At 54.2% G+C, this 22,052-nt stretch overlaps 6 protein-coding genes and 1 non-coding gene across 7 annotated transcripts; 4 read left to right on the plus strand and 3 right to left on the minus strand.

The window, feature by feature from the left end:
- Nucleotides 1–600: 600 nt before the first annotated feature.
- BZA05DRAFT_438331 (uncharacterized protein) lies at nucleotides 601–1,543 on the plus strand (the record flags this gene model as incomplete). The annotated part of the gene is made up of 3 exons (XM_051486491.1): nucleotides 601–871; nucleotides 1,040–1,332; nucleotides 1,464–1,543. The coding sequence occupies exons 1-3, from the start codon at nucleotides 786–788 to the stop codon at nucleotides 1,541–1,543; spliced, it is 459 nt and encodes a 152-aa protein (XP_051336762.1). The 5' UTR covers nucleotides 601–785.
- A 2,475-nt stretch (nucleotides 1,544–4,018) lies between these two features.
- On the minus strand, nucleotides 4,019–4,477 carry BZA05DRAFT_447553 (uncharacterized protein; the record flags this gene model as incomplete). Its single annotated transcript, XM_051487165.1, has 1 exon — nucleotides 4,019–4,477. The coding sequence occupies one exon, from the start codon at nucleotides 4,475–4,477 to the stop codon at nucleotides 4,019–4,021; it is 459 nt and encodes a 152-aa protein (XP_051336763.1).
- Nucleotides 4,478–6,107: 1,630 nt separating this feature from the next.
- Nucleotides 6,108–6,953, plus strand: BZA05DRAFT_139685 (uncharacterized protein). The gene has a single exon (XM_051478883.1). The coding sequence runs from the start codon at nucleotides 6,197–6,199 to the stop codon at nucleotides 6,824–6,826; it is 630 nt and encodes a 209-aa protein (XP_051336764.1). The 5' UTR covers nucleotides 6,108–6,196; the 3' UTR covers nucleotides 6,827–6,953.
- Nucleotides 6,954–10,377: 3,424 nt separating this feature from the next.
- Nucleotides 10,378–10,856, plus strand: BZA05DRAFT_139703 (uncharacterized protein). Its single transcript, XM_051478884.1, has one exon. It carries the CDS (start codon nucleotides 10,536–10,538, stop codon nucleotides 10,797–10,799), a length of 264 nt encoding a protein of 87 aa, XP_051336765.1. The 5' UTR covers nucleotides 10,378–10,535; the 3' UTR covers nucleotides 10,800–10,856.
- A 4,241-nt stretch (nucleotides 10,857–15,097) lies between these two features.
- On the minus strand, nucleotides 15,098–15,488 carry BZA05DRAFT_407036 (uncharacterized protein). The gene has a single exon (XM_051484582.1). It carries the CDS (start codon nucleotides 15,448–15,450, stop codon nucleotides 15,103–15,105), a length of 348 nt encoding a protein of 115 aa, XP_051336766.1. The 5' UTR covers nucleotides 15,451–15,488; the 3' UTR covers nucleotides 15,098–15,102.
- Nucleotides 15,489–19,676: 4,188 nt separating this feature from the next.
- Nucleotides 19,677–19,747, plus strand: BZA05DRAFT_t241. The gene has a single exon. It is a non-coding gene; the product is annotated as a tRNA-Gly (tRNA).
- A 226-nt stretch (nucleotides 19,748–19,973) lies between these two features.
- On the minus strand, nucleotides 19,974–21,591 carry BZA05DRAFT_377608 (EXS family-domain-containing protein). The gene is made up of 3 exons (XM_051481840.1): nucleotides 21,358–21,591; nucleotides 21,000–21,303; nucleotides 19,974–20,926 (listed from the first exon to the last, which is right to left on the minus strand). Exons 1-3 carry the CDS (start codon nucleotides 21,437–21,439, stop codon nucleotides 20,092–20,094), a joined length of 1,221 nt encoding a protein of 406 aa, XP_051336767.1. The 5' UTR covers nucleotides 21,440–21,591; the 3' UTR covers nucleotides 19,974–20,091.
- Nucleotides 21,592–22,052: the final 461 nt, after the last annotated feature.

Raw genomic sequence — 22,052 nt, forward strand, 5'->3', positions numbered from 1 at the left:
CGCGGGATGACAGCGTCCTTAAGGTTGAAATTAAAGCGGGCAGTCTATATAAGGGTCCCCGTTCAAGAATGTCGACGGTCTACCAAGTGACCAAGTGACTGGAATGGAGGATAATATTTATGCAAGCGGAGAGAACAAGCAAAGGAGGCGGTCGTGGGGGTATTTATTGGAGGACTTCTAAATTATTGCAGGGGGGGTGTTTTGGTAGTGGTGGTGGTGGTGGTGGTGGTGGTGGTGGTGGTGGTGGGTGATGGTGGTGGTGGTGGAGGGTGGTGGTGGGCAAGGAAGAAATCCGGGCAACGGGCGAGGAAGTATGTATCTGTTCGGGATGATGCGAGTACGCAGTAGTAGTACCTGGTGACGGGGGGTCAACCGTTCTAGCTAACGCGGACATTTGGTCAGAGGAAGTGTGGAAGCGACACCCCTGGCAGTTCGGGGCGTACGCTTAGGGAAAAGAATGGCCCAAGGAGGGAAATCGACTACGGAGGGGGGGGTGCGAGAGGGAGAGGGGGGCTGTCGACTGACGTCCGGATTGATGTGCTACTACTCTGATGATTTGCAGGGTGAGGTGGGGGAGGGGGGGCGGGCTGTTGGTTAGGTAGGTCGTGCTCCACCAGGCCGTACAAACGTATATAACCAACCCCTAATGAATGAACGAACGAAGCCCGACTGGGATGGGTGATGGGAGGGGTGGTTTGGAGCAGGAACACAAGGCGATGCGAAGATGTACCGTACATACCTGGATACCTGGGTAGGGGAGAGACCGATGTGGTGACGTGACAAGAATGGAGCTCGGGTGGGCGTCTATCTGCTCTAAGCGGCTCGGGCAATATAGGGCAGCGCAGGGTGTGAAGGCCAATGGAACAAGATCGTACGGGAATTACGCGGACGGGCTGGAAGGGAGGGAAGGAAGGAAGGAAGGCAGCGGGCCGCCAAGAGGGAAGTGATCGCCGGAGGGGATGATGCTGATGATGATTATGATGATGGTGGTGGTGGTAGTGGTGGTAGCGGTGGTGGATGGAATCACAGGTAGCTCCAGGTATGGAAAGAAGGAGGACGAGCTCGAGAAGGAGGGAGACGAGCACGAGGAGGAGCACGAGCACGAGGAGGAGCACGAGCACGAGGAGGAGCACGAGCACGAGGAGGAGCACGAGCACGAGCAAAAGCACGTTCACGAGCACGGGCAAAGCTGCGGTGGCGGAAGAGGAGCTGGAGCACTATGTACCACTCGACTCAGCTTCAGGGTCATGATTTCCCAAGCTTCGCATGCTTCCCAAGCATCTGCGGCCTCCTACTGGGTGGCGGCTCGAAATATCGGGATATCGAGTCACAGTAATCATTTCGAGCCCGTCTCAGATGGAACGAAACAACCCAAGGCTTTTTTTTCTTAACCGACCACTGTGTACGACCACCTTCCCCTCCTCCATAATTCCGGTATGTACGAATAACGTCTTTACACGCAGCTCGCAAAAGAGGAAAGGAAATGAAGACGGTGAGCGTGACGATGAGCATGAAACCCCCGGACGTCGGCTTCGACATCTGAATGCGGACAGACAGATCTCTCTGCTCCTCTGCTCCTCTGCCAACGTGCCGATACCCACCGCCCCGCCACGGTGGATAAAGTACTTACAGCATGTAAATGCATTGTACATACGGTAGTTGCAAATATTCCCCCGCCATGTCACCGTCACGGACCAAAGTAAGGTTAAAACGCTCTATCATAGCACGTAGCGCAGCAAACCGCCTCACCTTTGCACGCGGTACATATTCCAACTCCGGGTCTACTCTCAATGGTGATGATGATTTGTACATATCGATCTGAAATCTGCAAGTTGAGCCGTAACTAACCAAGTACCTATGCACGGCGGCAGCTAGTTGTTCTGCGGCGCCCAGGATACCTATGATCTATCTTTGTTTCCGGTTCGGATTCGGGGATCTCACTGCAGTTGGTGTATGTGATGTATGCACTCGTACATGAGAGTGATAGGTGAGGAGGAGGAGGAGGAGGATCCAGAGTGTATTCAGCGTTTGTGCGGCACCTATGTAGGTGATCTAGCCTTCGATGCGGTAACCATGGCAAGCCACTGACATCTATCCGCACCCAAGCGGCATAACATATCCTGTCCAGTCCAGTCTGCCGGCAACAACAACAACCACAGGTGACGATTGGATTGGATTGGATTGGATTGGATGCGCGCTTTCGTCACTGCCCTTCGATCCGTCGGTACGGTATCCTCCCGCACAGTACAGGCGAAGCCCATGTGGGAAAGAGAAGATATATATAAGGAGTTACGGTACATACAGCACCTATTCCATGAACCTTCCTTCCATCCTTCCCGTCGACTGCTGCTGCTGCTGGCGGGACAAGTCATGTACGATGCTCCCCCGTGCATTCAGTTGGCACAACGTCAACACGGCGCTGCAGGCAGGCAAGAGTACATAGAGTACACGATCCGAAGCTGGAGAGACAGCCCACCCAACACAGGCCTAGATCGGGACGCGATGGAACTAACGCCCGGCCAGAGGGGCACACCGCAGAAAGAGGCCAGAGCAGCAGCAGCAGCGGGAAAAGGAAAGGGAAAAGGAAAACGGAAGAATGCCGAGAGATTGTATGCACATTTGTTCTGGTGCGGGAAATTGGTGGAAAACTTCACGGAGGGACATTCCGAGCATGCCTTTTTTCTTACGGTTGGGGGCGGGCAGAGCTGGTGGACGGATTGATGAATTGATGGTTGATGGATTGATGGATGGGCGGTGGACGGCGGGCAGTGGACGGATGAGTGAGTGCTGGATCGCTACATCACATTCTTTGACTGGCCACGACCACCACCACGACCACCACCACGGTCGTTGGGCTCACGTAGCGGCGGCAGCAGGAGTGGGATCTCCCGCCCTCCTTCCCTCCCTCTCGGGAATTCGTTTTCTCTGGCACCTGGCGATGGCATCCACCAAACGAAAATGCGGCCTCGGTTCGCAGGCAGTGTTGCACGCTCTCTCTCTGGGGGGGGGGAGGCGGGCAGCAGGTGAAGGCAAGCTCTGGGGGAGCCACGCAGGTCTGGCTGGTAAGTATTCCCATGTCACATCGCAACAGACGAACCACGGCGATGGTGATGAGCAGGGGCCCAAGAAAGGCCCCAAGAAAGGCCTAAGTTGAGGGAGGGGGTGGAGGGCCCAGCAGCAGCAGGAGAAGAAGAAGAAGAAGCAAAAAAGCTTTTGAAGCCGCGCAGACTTTCTGAAACGCTAGACGATCTCAATCGGGTATAGTGACCGTGATTTGCCCGTAGTCGCGCCTGATATGATTGACGGACAGGGGGCCTGTCCGGTGGCTGCACTGGGAGATTTGGGGGGCTAAAACGTCCGCCGCCGCGTAGATCATATTCCGAAGGAGAACGCCGTCCGGGACGAACTCCAGAGGAAGAGAGCGACATCACTTCTCGGTAGCATTCCGGATTTCTGGCGGTTTTTTTTGTTTTTTTTGTTTCTTTTTTTTTTTTTTTTCTCTTTCGGTTTTTGGCCTGAGCACCCACCAGCCAGTGACCGGCTCGTTGGAATCTGGAAAATCGCGCCGGACAGGGTGATCGTGTGCTCGGCAGCTACGTACATACGTGCTGGCCGGGCCCGGTGGAGACCATCCATCCATCGCTGTGGGGTGGAGCGTGGAAGCTTGGAGCGTGGAAGCGTGGAGCGTGGAAGCGTGGAAGCGTCTCGAGTGTCACCGAGGTCTGGATTGCTCTCCATGCTCTTCCAGCACGGCCATGCGTGGGAACGTGGTAAGTACTCTCGCTGCTGAGTGGCCATGTTTTCCCCCGCGTCAGTCAGTCAGTTTTTTCTTTTCTTTTCTTTTGTTCTCTTTCTTTTCCAGAACTCGGATCAAGTGACCTTGTGAGCAGCTACAGGGCTAGTGGCTGACCGACCGAACCTGCTATGTACGCAAATCTCTTAACGCACCCACCCCAACACACGGTCTCACTTGCAGATCTCTGCCTATCTCCCCTCCCCACCACTCCTGCAATCAATTTTATTTATCGGATCTCTGATTGCTATCGCGTATGGGGCCGCGGGCAGTAGGAGAAGCAGGAGACGCAGCAGCGGCCGCAGCAGCAGCAAGAGCAACAGCGGCAGCAGCAACAACAGCAACAACAGCAACAACAGCAACAACAGCAACAACAGCAACAACAGCAACAACAGCAACAACAGCAGCAACAGCAACAACAGCAGCAACAGCAGCAACAGCAGCATCGTCGGTTTGCAGTTGGGAAATCCGCACCCGTTTACCTTTCGCTGCATCGTCGCTGTCATCGTTGTCGTCGTTGTCGTCGTTGTCGTCGTTGTCGTCATTTTCGTCGTCGCATATGATGACCCTCGCTGAGCGCGGCATTGTCATTGTCATTGTCTTGTCATCATCGTCGTCGTCGTGGACGTCTTCCCTTCCGTATGATGTTGTTTCCCACCCCGTTCGCGTGGCGGCGGGCGACATGGGCTGACCTTCTGCATTGGCAGATCTACGGGCACATCCAGAGTGGTTAGAGCAGCAGCACTCCCTGGCGGGGATGACCTACGTCCGGCCCACCCGAGCTGTGATCCCACCTCGCCTAAGCGTGCAGCACCATGAGAGTTGCACACCTCCCGATTGTGGACATGCAAACCGGTACATGTAGGTACGCACATGGTGGCTACGGCAGTTTCCACCACCGGTAGCCGACGATCATCTGGAAGCAGAGCAGGGCGGGATAATGGGGTGCGCCCCTCAAAAACCCTCGCCCAAACTCTACGCGACCGCTCTTCCTCGCTGCCTACATGCTCTACATACTCTACATACTCTACACGGCCAGTACGGTGCCCGTACATGCTCTGCTGCGTACGTATGTACCATACACGCTTACACACTCACCACACCCCCAAATGCACTCATCGCCCGCAAACAGTGATGACAACCATCCCTCCCCCCGCCACCGGCCCGGCGCCCCACAGCTTGGGGCTTGAATGGCGCCGAAGTGCCACCGCGATGGGAGAACATGGAACCACCCTGTTCTTCACGAAGGAAGAAAAAAAAAAGACAACAACAACGAACGGTTTGGCCTCGGCAGCAGATGCCAACTGCGGAAATCAGTAAACTACTCTTCGGCCAGAATGTGTGTTCAAGCGAGAGTGACAGACGGTGCCTACGAATTCCTTCCTCTCGTCGTGTCCCGGCTTCACAGCACTTACATGCTAGCTAGGTGCAAGTACTTGCCTAGCTATGTACACGAATCTCTGCTTCCCCGTGCAGAACACGTATTAGCCACACCACGAGGCTCGGTGCAGCATAGTTAGTACGGCTGCTGCTGCTGCCGGTGATGTTCCTGCTGCTGCTGCTCCTGCGGTGGATCATTTATCCACCAGCCCGGCGCGCTTCGATTTGCCTCACTCTGCTTCATGCCCGAAGGTGAGCGGTGCCAGACTACGGTTGTGGCGTGACCCCGTGAGCAGTGCAAGCGGGGAGAAGGCTGGGGTGGATCCGAAGAGACTTGCCGTGGCTAGAGTAGACGCAGCGACGAGTCGCAGGCCCGACATCGGTAAAACCTTCTCAGCCGCCACCTTCCCTCTTGAAATCATTGAGCTCAACTACTGGTTAGCAGCATCGACTCTACTCCGACTACTTCACTTAGCTTCCGGTATTCTAGGATAGTGCGTTTCCGACGGCATCGTGTTTTCTCCGAGAGACACGGACCATGTCAAGGGACGATTGTCAACGTCAACCTAGCGACCCTTGCATAACCTCATGGCATTGCCAGTACAACCAAGCACTCACATAACCTCATGGGCATTTCCAGTACATACAACCAGGTGGTACTCACATACAGGCTTCATATGAAAGTGCATACTCACTCACTTATTTGCTTGTGTATGGGGGGTGTGATCCACATGGCTCGGATCCGACCACACGCTCTGTTCTTGCAACATGGCGGTTTCACCGAGCTAACTGGGAACCCCACACATCCTCAGGGCTCCACTGATGCTCCCAGCATGATGGCATGACTGCAATACCCCCATTCCGTGATTTAACCGGCCGGCTGGCTCGCTTTCGCTCTTACATTGCACGACCGGCCCCAGGGTCCTGGCCAGTCGAGGTGATCTATTCCCGACGATCCGTTTCTTTGACCTGAGGACATTGCTCTAGAGTGTAGCGGAACCGAGCAACCACATACGTACATACATGAGCATCAAACTAACCACCTACGGTGAGCTTCCACTGGATATTCCAGAACACTTGCTAGAAGCCCCCACGATGTGGGAGAGAAGGAAGGGAGGGAGGGGGGGCCCTGCAGGCGGACGGGCAGTCATAGCAGTCCTAGCAGCCAGCGCGCATGGAAGCTGTCGCACGGCCACCGTTCGATCGATTCGTATTGCTCGGTCGGATAAGTGGAGGGGCGGCGGCGTCCGAAGATGGCAATTGCCTGCTCCGACAGGAGGACATGCCCGTCGCAGCCGATTAGGAAGGCATTGCAGCTGCCGTGCTCTCGTTCGCAGTCCACCTTGTACGCAGCAGCAGGTGTCGGTTGGGGGGAGAATCGGTCACAGGCCTGTCCCTGTCGCACGGTGTTCGGAGTTGGTACCTGTTGATGACGAGCTCGCAACTCCGGCCTGCCGACCACCTCAGTCCCGTTTACGCGTACATGTACCTGAGTCGGGACAGCAGGTGGGGGTTGGTGGGCGCTATGCACATGGCAGGCCCCATAATCCCGCCAGATTCAGCCAAATCTGCCTCCCCTCCCCCCTCCCCCGGTGGGCGGAATTTACCACATCGAGGCGAATCGACCTCGTTCTGGATGCTTGGGATCGATAATTGGCACTTTATTCTCCGTCCTATTGGTTGCCTATAGCCTCCGAGAATTACCCTCCATTCCCCCTTGGGACACCGGTAACGTCGCGATGGGATGCATACATAGCTCAGCAGTCAACTCCCCAACGCCTGAGGAATCTCCATGGCATGGAAACCAAATTTAACGGCATTCTCCACCCCAAGGCAGATGATGCTCGCTTACAGGAAACCCCCATAGATTTGCTGCTTCGTATAGCGGTCCATGGCAGCGATGGGAGATGCGGAACAAGCCAAATAGTATATTGGTAGGTACATACTACCTACCACTTATCTGGGTACTACATATAGCCCGGCGGGCCAAACTGTTGGTCGATACGTATATCCTTGAGAAGTTACATGTACATCATACATACGGGTTCATCTCGCCGCCATCCAGCAAGTTGAAGCCAGTGTCAGTGTTGTTACAGCCTGACGCCGGGATCGGCGTCGAATGTGCTGTACTCTACGTACATGACATGGGTTGCAACAATTGCGGGCCGTGAGCAGACTGCCGCGCGACCTTGCATGAGTCGTGACAGTGCGATCCGCCGGTAGGCTGTAGCTCTCTCCCTGCAGCGGTTGGGTTGTGGGGGGTAGGTGTGCGTCTCCCTCGGCTCGATTAGAAGTACCTATTTGGTTGCACGCAGTGCGCACTGTATGTATACTCTACATACATGTATGTACATGTAAGTACTGCTTGTACTTACTTACTCATGTATGTACATACACCACGTACTCATGTACTCATGTACACCACCATCACCACCACCACCACCACCACCACTACCACCACCACCACCACCACATGCTGCCAACAGCATCCATGCCTCCCTGCCATAAGGCTCATGATCGATGCGGAGCCGGAGCCGGAGCCGAAGCCACAAAACCAGAAAGGAGCCGACTCCCGCGCGGCCGAAACTGGCTAACTACATAAAGACGGCTGGGCCGGTGCGGCTTAAAAGCTTGTTTTGCATTCTGCATCTGCCTTGCCTACATACATAGGCCGGGGGGGAATCAGATGTACATTGTCATATGATGGATGGATGGGGGGAGGGAAGCCGCAAATACCATTACCATCACCTCTTTCAAGTTTCGGTTTCGATTCATATTTCTCTCCTCCCGGATCGATCTTTTTTTTTTTCGCCCTCCGACGGTGTACTTTTGTTCAGTGTTGAGTCGGAACACAGCGCATCCGCTGCGTTTCCTTGACGGTTCAGGATACGGTAGTCATTCAATAGCGACCAAGTCGATACCTACTATCATACTCTGACTACACCCAACCGCCCATGTGGCATGTATCTATCTTGATTCTTGATAACCAACCGCCATCCATCGAACCACATGGCACGGATCCGTCAAACCTCAGCCCTCAGGAGTTCGATTTTCCGCCGCGTGTGTGGCATGCATTCCTACTACCTAGATTAGGCTGATTTGTTTTGGTTTCTGAAGTAAAGTAGCATACCTAGCGGGCAACGTGTGCATTTACCTGTGTAAATAATCGATCGATGTGAAAAAAAGGAGAAGCTCGGACTTGAAGATAGGGCGGAGGGGGGTGGGAGGGAGTGGGAGTGATCCACTGCAGTTCAGTGATCGACAGGCACGGCACTCTACGTACGTACGCATGTCTGTAGGTAGGTACACAGTCGTACACAGTCGACGAACACCGCCCGCCGCCGCCGGAAGCTGGCCCGTCCGTGTTTCGTTTCGTGGATTCTTCCGGTGGATGTATACGGAATACCCTGGGACGTGGGGGAGGGGGGCGTTTGCGGCTATTGTAGTGGAGTCCTACTACCTCCTCCTTAGCCCTACTCCTACAGGCAACCTACAGACAACCATCTACAAAAGATCTTACGACTCCCTCCAAGAAACTCAGCTCAGCTTCCGCGGCGGCCGGGACGGGCTAGCTGGTTAGCTGAGGAAATGGCAATACCGGTACCTACCATATTAGCATGTGAAGCACCGAAGGCTGAAGCAGCCCTTTCTCGGAGCGGAGCTATTTATGGCTGGATGGATGATGGATCGCCTCAGCTGCCAGGTATGCAGAGTAGGTATGCAGAGTAGGTGCCAGGTGGGTGCCAGGTATGAAGGTAGGTAGGTGCCGGGTTGTGGTTCTCGTTGTGGAGATCATCATCGTCTTTGACTCCCGGGGGGTGAGGAATCTACCTTCCCGGCTGTTCTCCTGCTTTCGCATTTTCGGCACGTAAAATCCGGCCGCTGCGGCGCTGGCCGTCGGTATGTACTCTACTCTACGTACTCTACATACTCTACGTACGTTCATCGCATCGACGATCAACACGCCCCAGCCCCAGCAGAAACGAAGCAAGCACGGAAGTATCCAAGTGCGAAGTACGAAGGGAAGGGAAGGGGAGGGAAAGGGACTCGACCGGGGCCGGGGGATTCGACCGGGGGACTGGCGACGGAGAAAGTGGATGTGGAGCCGGGGCTTGAAACATGAAGCAACACCACCACCACCACCACTACCCAACCCAGACACAGGCCCCAAAATCACCCATCGCCTCCAGCCGGAGGGGATGAGGGGATGGGGGGATGGGGGGATGGGGGGATGGGGGGATGGGGGCGGAACTCGCTACGGACCTACGGTTCATGGGCCCATGAAGCAGCAGCGGCAGCAGCAGCACCAGCGGCGCCGGCGGAAAGGACCACGTTCGTATATACCGGACGGGTAAACCGTAGTACGAGCAGTAAGTATACATATATTGAACGGTCTGTGAGATACATAATTCCGCTTACCAGTGGTAGGCCGCAGTTCGTTCGTGCGCGTGACTCCAGAATCCACTGTCCATACCGGTATTCCCGTGAAACGAGCAGATCGAATCCTCCACCCATCCACCCACCCATCCACCCCCCGGCCGTTGATTGGCCGATTGGTTGATTGCTTGGTTGATTGGCTGGTTGATCGGTTTGGGATCTGCGTAAGCTGTCCAGTGCCCCAGCAGACGGCGCAGTGCAGTGGTGTGGGGGGATCGCACATCGAATATCGAATATCGAATATCGAATATATCCGGGTATTATGCGTTTCACTAAACTGGCTCATGGCAAACATGGACCCCCAGAGATGGTAAGAGCTGGGAAGAGATGGTAGAGTTGGTAGGAGCTGGTATGCTAAGAGCTGGTAAGAGCTGCTGGTACTATACGTGCTCTACATAAGCTCATCTTCGGTGACGCCTCATTCCTTTTTCCGAATCCCGAATCGCGATGATACAAATACTCCGAGAGTCCGAGTAGCAGCAGCAGTAGTTGATCTATGTATTTCACTACCAACAAGTTACAATTTACAAGTTACAGGTGAATCCCGCCATCCCCCCATCCCGTCATCTTGCGATATTACACATGTGCAGCCCATCCGGGTTCGATAAACATCCCGCTCCAGTGGACCAGTGGTCCCTGCAGCAAATGGAAGCCAGCCCCTCCCTTCCCTTCCCTTCCCTTCCCTTCCCGTATTCACTATAGGTACTTACTCTACATACTCGCGGTGGTGGTGCTGGTGATGCGGGCTTGAAATGGCCGGTGTGTGTGTAAACTGACGAACATCGTTCTTCCCGGCAAACACGTACGGTAGGTACTATATGCTACCCAGCTACATACATGTCTCGAATCGAATCGAGTATATATACCTAGAGGCTAGCTCCTGGTCGGAGATCAACCGCTGCAGTGATGTGGGCAGCGGTATGTAATGTATGTATGTAGGTATGTGGGTCAGTATGTGTGTATGGATGTGTGGAGATGTATGGATGTATGGATGTACCTCGTCGTCACGGCGGAAGTACATTGGGTAGTACGTACGTACGTACCTGTGTACGCCTTGTATACTATCTATGTGCCGACCACAACGATTCATTCATTAATCCTCCCACCCTACCCATCCTGGCAGAAAGAACTTAGAAGGAGATTGACGAAATCGGGAACGGGCATCGTGGTGATAATTCGTAGTATGTAGTTTCTTGCTCGGTGCGTAGGTATGATACGTCCTTCTTCCGGCTTTCAGCTTCCCTCGAACGTCGTTACGAGATGACGCGGCGGCAGCGGCAGCGGCAGTGCGAGCTGCGTTAATGGGTCGGCAAGTCGGTATCGTAGTCGGTACCTGGTATGTACATACCTGCTGTATCCCGCAGCATCGGACCGGCTTCCAGTCCGACGGGACTGACCTGTTGCATGATCCGGATACGTAGTAGGTATGGTACCCAACGTACCTAACGTACGCGGGCCCCTCGGGAGAATTTGAGAAGGCGCGAGGCGCCGACACATGTGCAACTATAATAGCGTGCGCCTGTCCCGTCACTCGGCTGATCGTCGCATCACATGCGCCGGCCAACTCTGGGAAACGTATGTAACAATATAGCTGCGTTGTCGGTTGTGAGCATTTTTTTTATTTTCAATTCGGAAAAACCGGTGGCCTGTCCGCCCATGACAAGTACCGGATGTACTCTACCAATTATCCCCCTAGTCGGGAACTTGGAAGCAGCTTTCCACGCTTCCATAGTGGTCACGGCGTGGGGTCGGCGGCGTGGGGGCTCTCGCAGAATTATCCCGCCCTCTCAGTTCTCTGGAGAAGCCTTCCTCTCTTTCTCTCTCCCTCCCTCTCTTCGGCGGTTACAGGCTTGAACTCTCCGTGGTCGTGACGCAGCTCGGGTTTCATACCGAAGGGGAGGGAGGGGGGAGGGTATACGTCTCGTCCGCTATGGCTCCCCTCTCTTCTCGGTGTAATACGCCCCTCGAAACTGATCCTGCCGGCCGCGCCTGCGGATCATCCAGGGTTTTTTTCCGGTCCGCTGCTCAGTGCTCATCCTCGCCCTCCCACCCCACCTCGGTGATGACACCCCGCACTTGCTTTTATACGGTACCGTATGCGGCCACCGTAATCTACCGGTACTATAACGTCTTCAGATCCGTCATTTATCTTCACAGCCGACAGCGACTGGTTGTGTACTGCTGATGGTCGCTGGGGAGGGGATCGCCAGTAGGTAGATTGGAATACATAGTAGAGCGGAGGGGGTGGTGATGAGTATGGAGTATGTAGTAGGTGTGTGTGTGGGAGTTTAAGAGGATATTTCCATCCTCCCCTGCTGCTGCTGCCTCGCAGAGGTGATCATATCACTCATATTACATCTAAGTACATACCTACTTCATACACACCAGCCCACAGCCTGGCTGCTGATCCGCGGGAATAGATTTTCCTTTATCCAAAGGTGTGTGCAACGAACGAATGAGCGAACGAGGGAGGCGAACGAACGAACGACAAACCAACCCACCACCACACCACCACCTCCATCATCATCATCATGCAAAAGCAGGGAGCGCGGCACATCACCCCAGATTGACGATGCGGTGCGGTGCGGAAGATCATTCGGTCTGCACTGCACTGCACACTTGTCTGTCCGTCCATCAGTCAGTCAGTCAGTCAGTTAGCAACACGTAACCACGTAACCCGAGCGCATGCGCTTCCTAGTTCCCGCAAGGAGGAAAGCAAGAAGGGGAAAAAGAAATACCACCTACTATGTACACTCGGGATTGCGTGAAGAGATCCGGAGACGTCCAACGACCAGCGCTCACTGGTCCGCCGCCGCCGGCACTGTCGGGTATGACTGCAGCGGAGGTGGAAGTGGAAGTGGAGGTGGAGGTGGAGGTGGAGGTGGAGGCGGAGGCGGAGGCAGAGACGGAGGCAGACGCAGACGCAGACGCAGACTCAGCGTCAGGTCAGGTCAGGTCGTGCGACTCACTCATCTATGCGCGACGCAGACCACGCGACTACATACCTACCTGGGTAGAGTGGGTACATGCCGGCTGGGTCCCTCGGCTCTCTCCCTCCCTCCCTCTCTCCCTCGAAGCTCCCTATTGCATCCCCGCTCCCGGAGGCGGAGGGCTCTGGACGAGACGACGGCTGGTGGTGGACCCTTAAGCGCACATACCGCGCCGCCGCCGCCTCCCCACCGGTTGGATGCATGTATGCATGCATGGATGGGTGGAAGTTGACTACGCCGCTGGCCGGGAGGCGAGAGGCAAGAGGCGAGATGTCCCGGACGGCCCGGTGCTGCGTCTTGGCCCGTGACCATCTAAGACTGTGCAGTAGCTGCGGATGCCTGTGTCTGACGGAGAGGCCGGAAGCATGTGGAACTCGCCTCTCCCCCTGGCTTGCCCGAGACCCGGTCAACTGCTTCGAGGTACATAGGATGGAGAGCGGACCCTCCATCTCCAGCCTCCATCTCCGAGTGACGGAAGATGACATGTTCCGGCGAGAATCCGTTGTGCAACAGGATCGACGCGTGTATGATACATACGGTCGGTTGGAATGAAGACGTGCGGTTTCTGCCCCTGTCGATCACATCGCCCCGTATCTGGGGAGTGTGGTGGGAGAGCGCCGGCTGGGTTGGGTCGGGTTGGCCGTGGTCTGCGGGAAATTTCAAATCGCCACAGCATGGACAGCGCCCTTTCTTGCTTTTGCTAGAATACCTATCCAAAGGAGAGAACAGCAATATCGATCTTAAACTTTGCCTACAGCATGAAAGTAACGACCATATATGTGGTGTACATAATTCCTACAACCTCAAGCTTCCGTCCGTCCATCCAAGACAACTGTCACCGTATGCGAGCATCCCGCGCCCGCGCCCGCACCCGCGTGTCTCACTCACTAACTACCGTCCAGCCAGTTACATACCATCGACCAATCCGTACGGGTATGGTATGGTGTATGGTGTAACTATGGTGTGGGGAACCCGAAGCAGCAATGAGCACGTGGGGGGGGAGTTCGGCGTTTGAGTCACTAAGGGTAAGGCTTAGGGGCAGATCATGTCAAAGTTCGTTTGACAGTTCCAGGTTCCCGTCAAACGAGCGTTTCGAATGATTCACATTACGGGCTGCTGGGCCCAATCCGGTAACATCAGCCCGGCGCGCGCGATGGCTGCGAGTCTGCGACTTCGGGGAGGTAACGGCTCGGAGGTGGGAGTTTCTGCAGTTCCTAAACGACCTGGTATGTACCTACATAACAGGTACCTCCTATGCAGGTGGGTTGGGCGGCTAGGTAGGGACCCATAAGTCGCCAAAGGCCACGGCAGCGTCAGGCGGCTTATGTGCAGGCTATCTAATAACTACGGCACTTACTTACCTGGGTACTCTACCTAGGTCTGCAGTAGTAGCTATGCCTGTCAAAATTTCCCCCTCGCTCGCTTTCGTTCGTTCTCGGAGCTCTCGAGCTCCTTCTCGATACGAACATACGTAATCTTCAACACCAACGGCCGCTCTTCCGGAAAAACACGATATACCTGAAACGTCCCGCGAGAGCCAAAAGAAGCTCGACCCGCCGAAGTGCCTGTGCCTGTGTGTGTGTGGGGGGTGTGGGGTGTGGGTTCCACCGCAACGGTATTCGGCGATCATCATTCTTTTTCTCTTCCTTTCTTTCTTTCTCTCCCTCTTCTCTCCGTCGGATCCGGAATGATATGGAGTTTTTTTTTCCGGGTTGCCGAGGAATACCGACGACGACGGACTGGCCCGGGAGGATGGGGCATGGGAAAGTGTCGAGCTCGCCCTTCGCTGACATATCCAGCATTCCCCATCGCATCCGGCCGCGGCCTGATCTGATGGGCCAGATATTTGCATGGCATGCGATCGGAAGGATGTGCCACTTCTACCCGTCTGAATGCTGCTACTAGGAGGATCTGAATGTATAGCCAACCCTTGGTCCTCCTGTCCGGCCGGGTGTGCTTCTAGGGTAGAGTAGAGGATATTTCCCTTCATCCGTTTTGGGCGCCCATACGCTCCCCTCTCCTTCATCCGTAACTATTCCTCTCTTTCGGGGCCCTTACGCCCCCAACACCTCCCCATGCCTCCTCCTTCATCCCGTATTCCTCCCCTTTCGTGTTTGCTTTTCCTCGACTCAGCTGATCCATTTACTCACGACTCACAACCGGCTATGATAGGTACCTACATACACACAAGACATACCTGTGCATACATATCATTCATACGAATGTTTACCGAGCAATTCCAACCTATCGGGATGGGATCGAACCAAAACCCCTCCCAGCATCCAAGCGACCGACTTTCCGAGTGCGGTGCTATCCTCCGCGTGGGCCGGTTTGGTATAGATTAAACCTCGTAAACTCCCACTCCACCCGAGACCCACTCCCTGCCCCCCCCCCCCCCCCCCCCCCCACCGCACTAACTCCACCTTCCAGAAGCATCGGCCGCATGGTTATCAGGACGACTAGGTATGTATGTAGACCTACGTACTTACATAGGTACACACGCTATACATATGAATCGTAGATATCCCGGATCCGGATGCGGAACCATGATGGTGATGAACGTTCATGCTGGCTGGCTGGCAACCTTGAAAAATGTCCGTGCGTTGATCGGTATGCTCGCTCACTCGCTGGAGAGAGAGAGAGAGAGGGGGGAAGAGGGTACAACCGTACATGGAGTTCATGCAGTATGTAGGTACATACATAGCTCGCCGGATTCTTCGTAGCATTCCTCAGGCTCCCGGGATTTCGACTGCGCTTATGTATGGCACATACATAACTGCGCCGCAGGCAACTCTTCTTAACCCGGGGAGCGAACAAGAAGAAAAGAAACACACATACATACACATACATACACACACATCCGGCGTCGGTCAGTAAGTAACCAACATCCGTCGACCCAACCCACCGTGGGAAAAGGAGCACGGGGATGGGGATGGGAGAGGGTAAATGCAATCCCACACGCACACACAACACACAGCAAGGAACAACAAGGAGCATCCATGCTCCATCGAACCATACCCGTTGGTTGACGTTGACCAGGCTGTGTTTTGTTTGGAGCCCTCCCCCTTCCCTTCCCTTCCCTTCCCTTCCCTTCCCTTCCCTTCCCTTCCCTTCCCTTCCCCCCTCCCCGCATGGATATGGATGGATGGATAGATCATGGTTGCGTGGCAAACAATCCCCGAAATTCACTGTCATGCACTGCAGTGCAGTGCGGTGCGAGCTGGGTTGGGTTGGGTTCGGACACGTGAATGCCGTGTGGCTAGTAATTTCTGGAGATATACTATTATCTAGAATACTATATATGCAAGTATCGCTGTGGGGTTGCATATATGTAGAAGATATATATCGATAGTTATCCGTGGAGTTGTATTCGAGTTGTATTCGTACGTACAAACATACAACCGGAAGGATATGAGTTCCGGATTCTTATGCTAGATACCTAGCTGGCGGTGGAGCTCTGTCCTTTCCCGCCCGCACGCATGCGGAGTGGCACTGCTGGAAGCTAGAATCAACGCGCTCTCTGCTCCCGATCCACCCAGTGTCCGGCGAGCTTTCAGCATATGTTTTCCACGTGGGCTGGACTGGACGATGATCCTCCTGATGCGTGCTACCTACCTACCTAATGTATGTACTATCTACGGTTGGGAGGAGCGGAGGATTTTTCCGCGTCATTGGTACATACTCGCACTCGCACATGGGCCGAAAGTGATCTGATGTGATGTGAGGTGATGTGCGAGTATGATCTGATGCATTGCATGCACTGATGCACTGATGTGCAGCGTAAGTACTTACCTGGTATCTCATGGCGCATGGCGTGTCGCTTCCATGTGAGCTCACTCTCCCTCCCTAATCCGGCCGCTTGGTCTGGATTCTGGAAGAAACCATGGACATGTCTCTCTCTAGATGACGAGTTTCTCTTCCCTTCACTAGCAGGACTAGGCCGGGCTAAGGCTATTCGCTTGCTTGCTTGCTCGAGAGTCGAAATGATACCGGCCGATCCAAAAAGCTCGAAACTTGAAACTTGAAAACGTTGTCAACCGTGCTATGCGCTGCGATGCGCTGGGGGTTTCTACATAAGCATCACGGCCGATCCGACGATGTCCGGACTCCGGAGATGAATGAACGGTCTGTTCGAGATTGTAACTGCCTATCTATACTTGGTACATGTGCCGACTAGTCACTGGACGTGCGGTACATATTCAGCCCGACCGTAGGTATGTAGGTACACACCAGGTATCACAGCAGCAGCAGCAGGGCTTCGCTTCAGTCCACTGTCCCCACATACAACCCGCTGTCTGTTCCTTCCCGAACATCCCAACAGGTGTACGTAGTGACTGCTCATACGTACAACCTTCTAGTGCCGGACGGATTGGAGATTGGTGGCACCGTAACGACTCTAACGAGCGAGGGCTGTGGTTATCCACGAACCGTCACTCGATACATCTACCAGTTGCTGCTCTTTCCTCGTGTCTAAATTACTATCACCGAGAGTACCACGGTCATATTGCAATGCAATGTATTGCTGTTCTCGAAGCGTGAATCTTGTTTCGAAGCTGCGGTAATCTCGCCCGGCAGACTGGTGGCGACATAGGTAGGTAGCCCACGCAGTTGGTACGAGTCACTCGCCGCACTTCAAACTTGCGGTTGAGCATCTGGAGGTTTGAGCGTCTGTGGGTTGATCGTCCGAGAGTTGAGTACCTACATACATGGAACTGGGAAAAGCTACTATTGCGTTGCCGAAAACGTCCCGACACCACACACCCAGGCCCGAGTGTCGACGCGAAATTTGAAGCCGGACCGATCGGGATGTGCACAAGGGGGGATGTGCACGAGGGAGGAGGGAGTTCGTGCTTGCCTTCTTTTCTCGTCGGGTCTGCGGTCTGCGGATTCGGACTCGCCGCCTGGTCGTAACTACTATACACGTTCGTGGAGTGCTGGATAGATATTAGAGGATCGTGGGTTCTGGAAAAACTGTGGAACATAATTACTCGTAACTATTCGACGTCCCCCGCAGACGATCATTGGCCCGCATGCTGATACATACTCTACTAGTAGTTACTGGTCCGACCGTGCATCGCATGGTAAGAGACTCCAGTGGATGATCCGGATTGGGCTGTGGTGATGTTAGTTACCACAAGGTATCACTCGCTCGCTCGTCTCGTGCAGCGTGAGTTTACTATGTAGTAGAGTGTGGACACCGCACTGAACGATCCGGGCGGCGGTATGGACAGTGGAATGGAGATGTATACCCACCGCCCTACCAAGCCCGGACGGCGGGGCATGGCGGCGGGGCATGGCGTAGCATTGCTATCGAGAAATATCACTCGGCATCTTCGTATTCCTCTGCACTGGCTCATCTACATACAATTTCCGTCAATGATGGGAGTAAAGTGAATAGGGTGAGACGGTCTTCGGAGTCGATCATTCTACCAGCTCTTTTCCGGTGTACGCACCGAAATTCTCGATTCTCGACATTCAGTGTCCGAGTGATCCCCATGAGCGGTCTCATACGGTACTCAACAGTGCGGACTAAGTACTAACTGTTATACCGCAAGGAGATCGTGGACACTACGATGAGCACAATGGATGTTGGAAAGAGTAGAGGTATTCACGGAAGCGATGGAGACGGAGAATCATGAATTATGATGCTATGTTCGGGTGAAGAAGCTACAGTTCAAAGCGTTTCTCCATTTCTTCCTTTCACTGTGCAATAAGTGTAGGTACTAAGTGTTCCTGTGAGCAGGATATCATCGATGTAGATAGATAGATGGGATAACCCGAGTACGCTGCTCTTCATTGGTGAATCATTATGAAGAATCCGCCGCCGAGCCTGCCAAATTCAAATGCCACTGCAATGACTGTATGTACTGGCAAAGGGTGCAATGGATACCACTCATAGAGCGATTATTTGCGCCGTAGAAGGAGAAAAGAAGCTTCCAAACCGGTGTGCTATGTCTCGCCGAGGGTAGTTTCAAAAGCTGCGTATCTATATCCCGAAGGTGGACGCATGTATGATACATAGATCTGCGCATGCAATAAGCTGCCGAGTGACGCTGTGCAGTGGGCATAGGTATGTACGTCTATCTGCTCGATTTCCCAACCCAACCGTGCTTTACGGCCATTGCAAGAGCAAATACATTATACCGGTAAAGTCATACCATTAGTAGTGTCTAGATACCTAGGTAGTCAATACTCTGCCTCGATCACAGTTGTTGATCGCCAACTCTTCGAGTAGCTTCTGCAATCCGTTTGAAGGCACCGGCTAGACCAAGCACTCTGCCGGAGCCCACTGAGGCTGAAACTAAGGCCGATGTCTCAGCATACCGGTACCTATATCCACACATCCATCCTACACAGGTACTTCCGGTGTGGCCGGTAACTAACCCGGTGGAAAGATTTGTCACGAATAGCACTCGCATACCTAAGTAGGTAGTACATGCCGCAATTTCCCAATAATGGGCGTTGATTCCGACTTGATTTCAAACGCGTGTTCACTATTCAGCAAGCTGGCAGTGGGGGTATTTCAAGCGATCGCCGCTGTAGAATGGGGTGGCTTTGGAATGCTTCAGAATGCTTAAAATTTGGTAGCGGGACGGGTTAAGGATGTCCACAAAATGGAGGACATTCCGGTGGCGCTCCGTGAAGCTGGACTGCTGGACTGCTGGGCTGCACCCGAGCCGTAAACTCGTTTGAGAGCTCGAGTACTGCTGTAGAGTACTGTGTTTTACCCGTGGCACAATCCGTATCGAATGCGATCCAGTACTACCTACCGCTGAATAAATGTACAGTCTATGGCTCACCAGACTTGGCTACTTGCACTGCTTGGTAGAGCTTCTTGTGGTCCGTCTACTAAATGGCTCGCACCAGAGAGCAGACCTCACTCACTCAGCAAGAGTAGCTGCAACGTCCCATTTACCCACCGCCACACACCCCACGATTTAGTCATGATGGGCGGAACTCTAGCCACAGAACGAAAAGGTATTTCCATGAATTTCCGTCTTGGACCAGAGTGTATTAGCCCATGCTAGCTGCTTTCTATACTAATGGCACTAAATATTCTTAGTATAATATACGCAGCTTCCATGGTCCAACGGTAGGATAATTGCCTTCCAAGCAATTGGCTCGGGTTCGACTCCCGATGGATGCACTTATCTTTCAATTTCTTTTTGCTACTTTTTCTATTTCACGTTATATACTCCATCTCCATCATCACCACACCGGCCTGGGTGACTTAATTCAAAGGAGAAATGTTATCCATCTCCGACGCAACATCAACCGCCCTCTACTCTTCCATCCAATTGCCATATTGTATGAATAAACACTTCGGAACGAATGACAACATTCAATTACGCCATTCCCAACCCCCCCCCCCCCCACTCTATCAGTTAAACATCCAGTTAAACATCCCCATCACCCAAAATCCACAAACAGGTATCTAAATCACCGCCCATTAAGCCCGCCCTATATATGTATCTATAGTTACATCTTTCCCTAATCCTTAAACTCATCCAACATGATCCCCTCCTCAGCGACCCTATCCCTATCGAGTATATCCAGCCCCAACCCTCCATAGGGCAGATCCTTAGCGGCAACAAACTCCTTCTCGACTCTAAAGAACAGCCAGACCCATCTCCGAAAGACCTCGAGGAGCTCGAGCATGAAGATGCCGCCCTCCATTTCGTTGAGGAAGTCGAGGTGCGGCGAGAGCTTTACGCTCCAGGCGAAGCGCAGCAGGAAGTCGAGGCCGACCGCGACGTAGTAGAACTCGACGGCGACAAAGTGCCGGTTCTTGCGCAGGCCGAAGGGGTATTCGGCGCTGGAGCGCCGCGAGGTCAGAAGGCTAAGCTCCCAGTCCCGTGTCACGTCCCAGTAGAAGGCGAAGAGCGTGTTGATTAGCACGGCGGCGTACCAGCCGCGCGTCAGGCCTGCGCGCGAGATCAGCGGCATCTCGGAGTCCGTGGGGTAGTTCCGCTGCAGAGCACCCATGATGATCACTGGGAAGGCCGAGGCGTATTTGGCGGCGTTGAAGAGATGCGGGCGCCGCTCGGCTACGGGCAGGCCTTTGTCGGCAGCGCGGAGGTACTCCGTTATGCATTGGCGCAGGCGGCAGAGATACGGGATCGCGATCACGCAGGGCACTAGGAAGGCGCCGCCGCAGGACCGGTTCGGGATCGGGTGCGTCGACGAGTAGCCCGAGATGAACATGCAGCCGACCATCGCGGCGTCGCCGATTACTTTGGCGTAGGAGGTGAGCACATCCGCAAGGAGCACGTCGGCGAAGCGAAGGTCCGAGTCAATGCCGCCGGTGAGGATGCGGCGGAACGATCTGTTTGGAAATATGAGCACGATTCACGGGCATCGTGGTGGGGGTAGAGAGCTGAAAGATGTGGAGTGCATACCGAAGGAATCTCCATCGTCCGCGCTTGTGCCAGCTACCCATCGGCCACAGGAACACTCCGAGCATGAGTAGGAACAGCATCATTGGTATGATCTCCCATCGTCGTACATCCTCGGGACGCCCGCCCGTCACGGACCAGAAAAAGAAAAGATTCGCGCAGAAGATCCCGCTGAGCACGAGGGCGATTTGGTAGACCGAGTGGTGGAGGTATGCCTCGGAGGAGCTACGCGTGTATCGAAGGAAGGGAGAAACATCTATGTTGACGATTTGGAAATAGTGAAGGTTGAAAGCAAAAAGCCACACTCCTACAAAGGCCGCGTCAGTGTTCTGGGGCTCGAGCAGAGGAAGGGTTTAGTTACCGATCAGAGGGAGGAGAAGGACGCGGTAAGGAAGTGGAAGCCAGAGACTGATTGTCTCGAAAGGAACATCATCCGCCCCCATGGCGACGCATTGGGTATGGGTACGGAAGCTCGCTGAAGAATGAGTGACGATAGTTTGGAAAGCGTTGAAAACGCGGAAAAAGCTCAGGAGTTGCAAGAAGGGTAGGTCGCACACACGGCCGTTGGTCAACTCGGAAAGGAGAGGCGGTTGTGTAACGGACGATTATGCTGCGCCTTGGCGCAGCAGATCTCACCGCGTCGTCACCGCGCGGGACTAACTAAAATTAGAGCGGAAGCCAAGTCTTAGAGTAGTATATAGAGTTATCTGCTTGGTTTCAGCGATGCTTGTTTGATATCCGAATGGCGGAGATCTGTCTCAGGCATTGCGTGCCGTGGAACCACCAGTACCTGCGTGGCGAGTGCCGTCACTCCACTTCTCGGCTTATGTCAAGACAGTGGTCGGTTCTCGAAGGGCTCGAGTGCGGACTTTTGGCGTTGGCGATCCGGGGAGCGAGTCTGGAATGCTCATTGCTGTGGGGGGTCGCTATCGGTATGTGGGATTCTACAGCGGATCGCTTCGGACCAGCAACTGATTCGCGTTTGCTCTTCTGCTTTCCAGGCCCAACACGCCTTAGAAGCCTCGCCGAAGGTGCGGTTTACTCTGCGTGGCCCCA

This window comes from Tricharina praecox, assembly GCF_024521635.1.
Source record: "Tricharina praecox strain CBS 144465 chromosome Unknown BZA05scaffold_24, whole genome shotgun sequence".
NCBI classification, from domain to species: Eukaryota; Fungi; Ascomycota; class Pezizomycetes; order Pezizales; family Pyronemataceae; genus Tricharina; species Tricharina praecox.

What these genes read in the sequence shown, in the direction of transcription:
- BZA05DRAFT_407036 (XM_051484582.1), bottom strand. Translation starts at nt 15,450, where the DNA reads ATGTATGTGTATGTATGTGTGTTTCTTTTCTTCTTGTTCGCTCCCCGG.
- BZA05DRAFT_139703 (XM_051478884.1), top strand. Translation starts at nt 10,536, where the DNA reads ATGTATGTATGTAGGTATGTGGGTCAGTATGTGTGTATGGATGTGTGG.
- BZA05DRAFT_377608 (XM_051481840.1), bottom strand. Translation starts at nt 21,439, where the DNA reads ATGGGGGCGGATGATGTTCCTTTCGAGACAATCAGTCTCTGGCTTCCA. An exon ending in CCTTCTCCTCCCTCTGATCG is followed by an intron (nt 21,304 to 21,357) that starts GTAACTAAACCC and finishes CGGCCTTTGTAG; the next exon opens with GAGTGTGGCTTTTTGCTTTC. An exon ending in GGACGATGGAGATTCCTTCG is followed by an intron (nt 20,927 to 20,999) that starts GTATGCACTCCA and finishes ATTTCCAAACAG; the next exon opens with ATCGTTCCGCCGCATCCTCA.
- BZA05DRAFT_139685 (XM_051478883.1), top strand. Translation starts at nt 6,197, where the DNA reads ATGAGCATCAAACTAACCACCTACGGTGAGCTTCCACTGGATATTCCA.